General features: G+C 40.6%; 1 protein-coding gene across 1 annotated transcript in view; it reads left to right on the top strand.

Moving 5' to 3' along the window:
- LOC109926323 (V-type proton ATPase 116 kDa subunit a 2-like) overlaps nt 1-764 on the top strand; it is a 15,621-nt gene that overhangs the window by 764 nt on the left and 14,093 nt on the right. The window contains exon 2 of the mRNA XM_048611766.1: nt 245-402. Coding sequence (XP_048467723.1) covers nt 245-402 — 158 coding nt within the window. The remainder of the gene's footprint in view (nt 1-244; nt 403-764) is intronic.

Here is a 764-nt window from a genome sequence, read left to right as displayed (position 1 = left end):
GGGCATGGCCCCTCCATGATATCTCTACAAACAGCATCCACTTGCCAACCAATTAGCATTCTCATCTCATACAATGTTAATGTTGTTTAACGTTACTTTTAACATCACGTTACTTTGGTATTTCTTGTGAATTATGAGTGCAAGTGAGAAGCTTTGACCAAGTGTGTCTTCTTTTCAGCAATGCTGAAGTTCTGTATTACCAAACACAAATTAATCACCAAAGTGTTGTTTCTCTTGCTGACAGATCTGGAACACCTTTTTTGATGGCCGCTATATCATCCTGATGATGGGAATATTTTCGTTGTATACTGGTCTTATCTACAATGACTGCTTTTCAAAGTCTTTGAATATATTTGGGTCTGGATGGAGTGTCAAAAGTATGTATAACAGCAACATCTGGAAGTAAGTAGCTGGGTCCACTACCTTTTAGTTATAAACTAGTGAATATGCTTCCAGACAGAGGGGTTGAAAGGTGCTGAGATGTTGGTCACAAGACCACCCTTCATGTACATGTGCAGTCATTCGTTGAACAATGAATTACCTGTACACACTGGCTGTCTGCTTCAAGTCAACTTGAGAGCAATGGAATCAGAGGTGGAGTATCACGCCTGTGGTGATACTGGGTTCCATCTTTCACATCTCACCTTCCTTGCAATTACAATTAAAATTAGAAAGAAATAGATGCAGGTGAAAATTATTCAGCCCCTCTAACCTCCCTTCCCATTCCCATTCCCATTCCCATTCCCATTCCCATTCCCATTCCC

Source organism: Rhincodon typus, chromosome 24 (genome assembly GCF_021869965.1).
Source record: "Rhincodon typus isolate 14 chromosome 24, sRhiTyp1.1, whole genome shotgun sequence".
Lineage (NCBI taxonomy): Eukaryota > Metazoa > Chordata > Chondrichthyes > Orectolobiformes > Rhincodontidae > Rhincodon > Rhincodon typus.
This window is presented reverse-complemented; position numbering and strand designations above follow the sequence as displayed.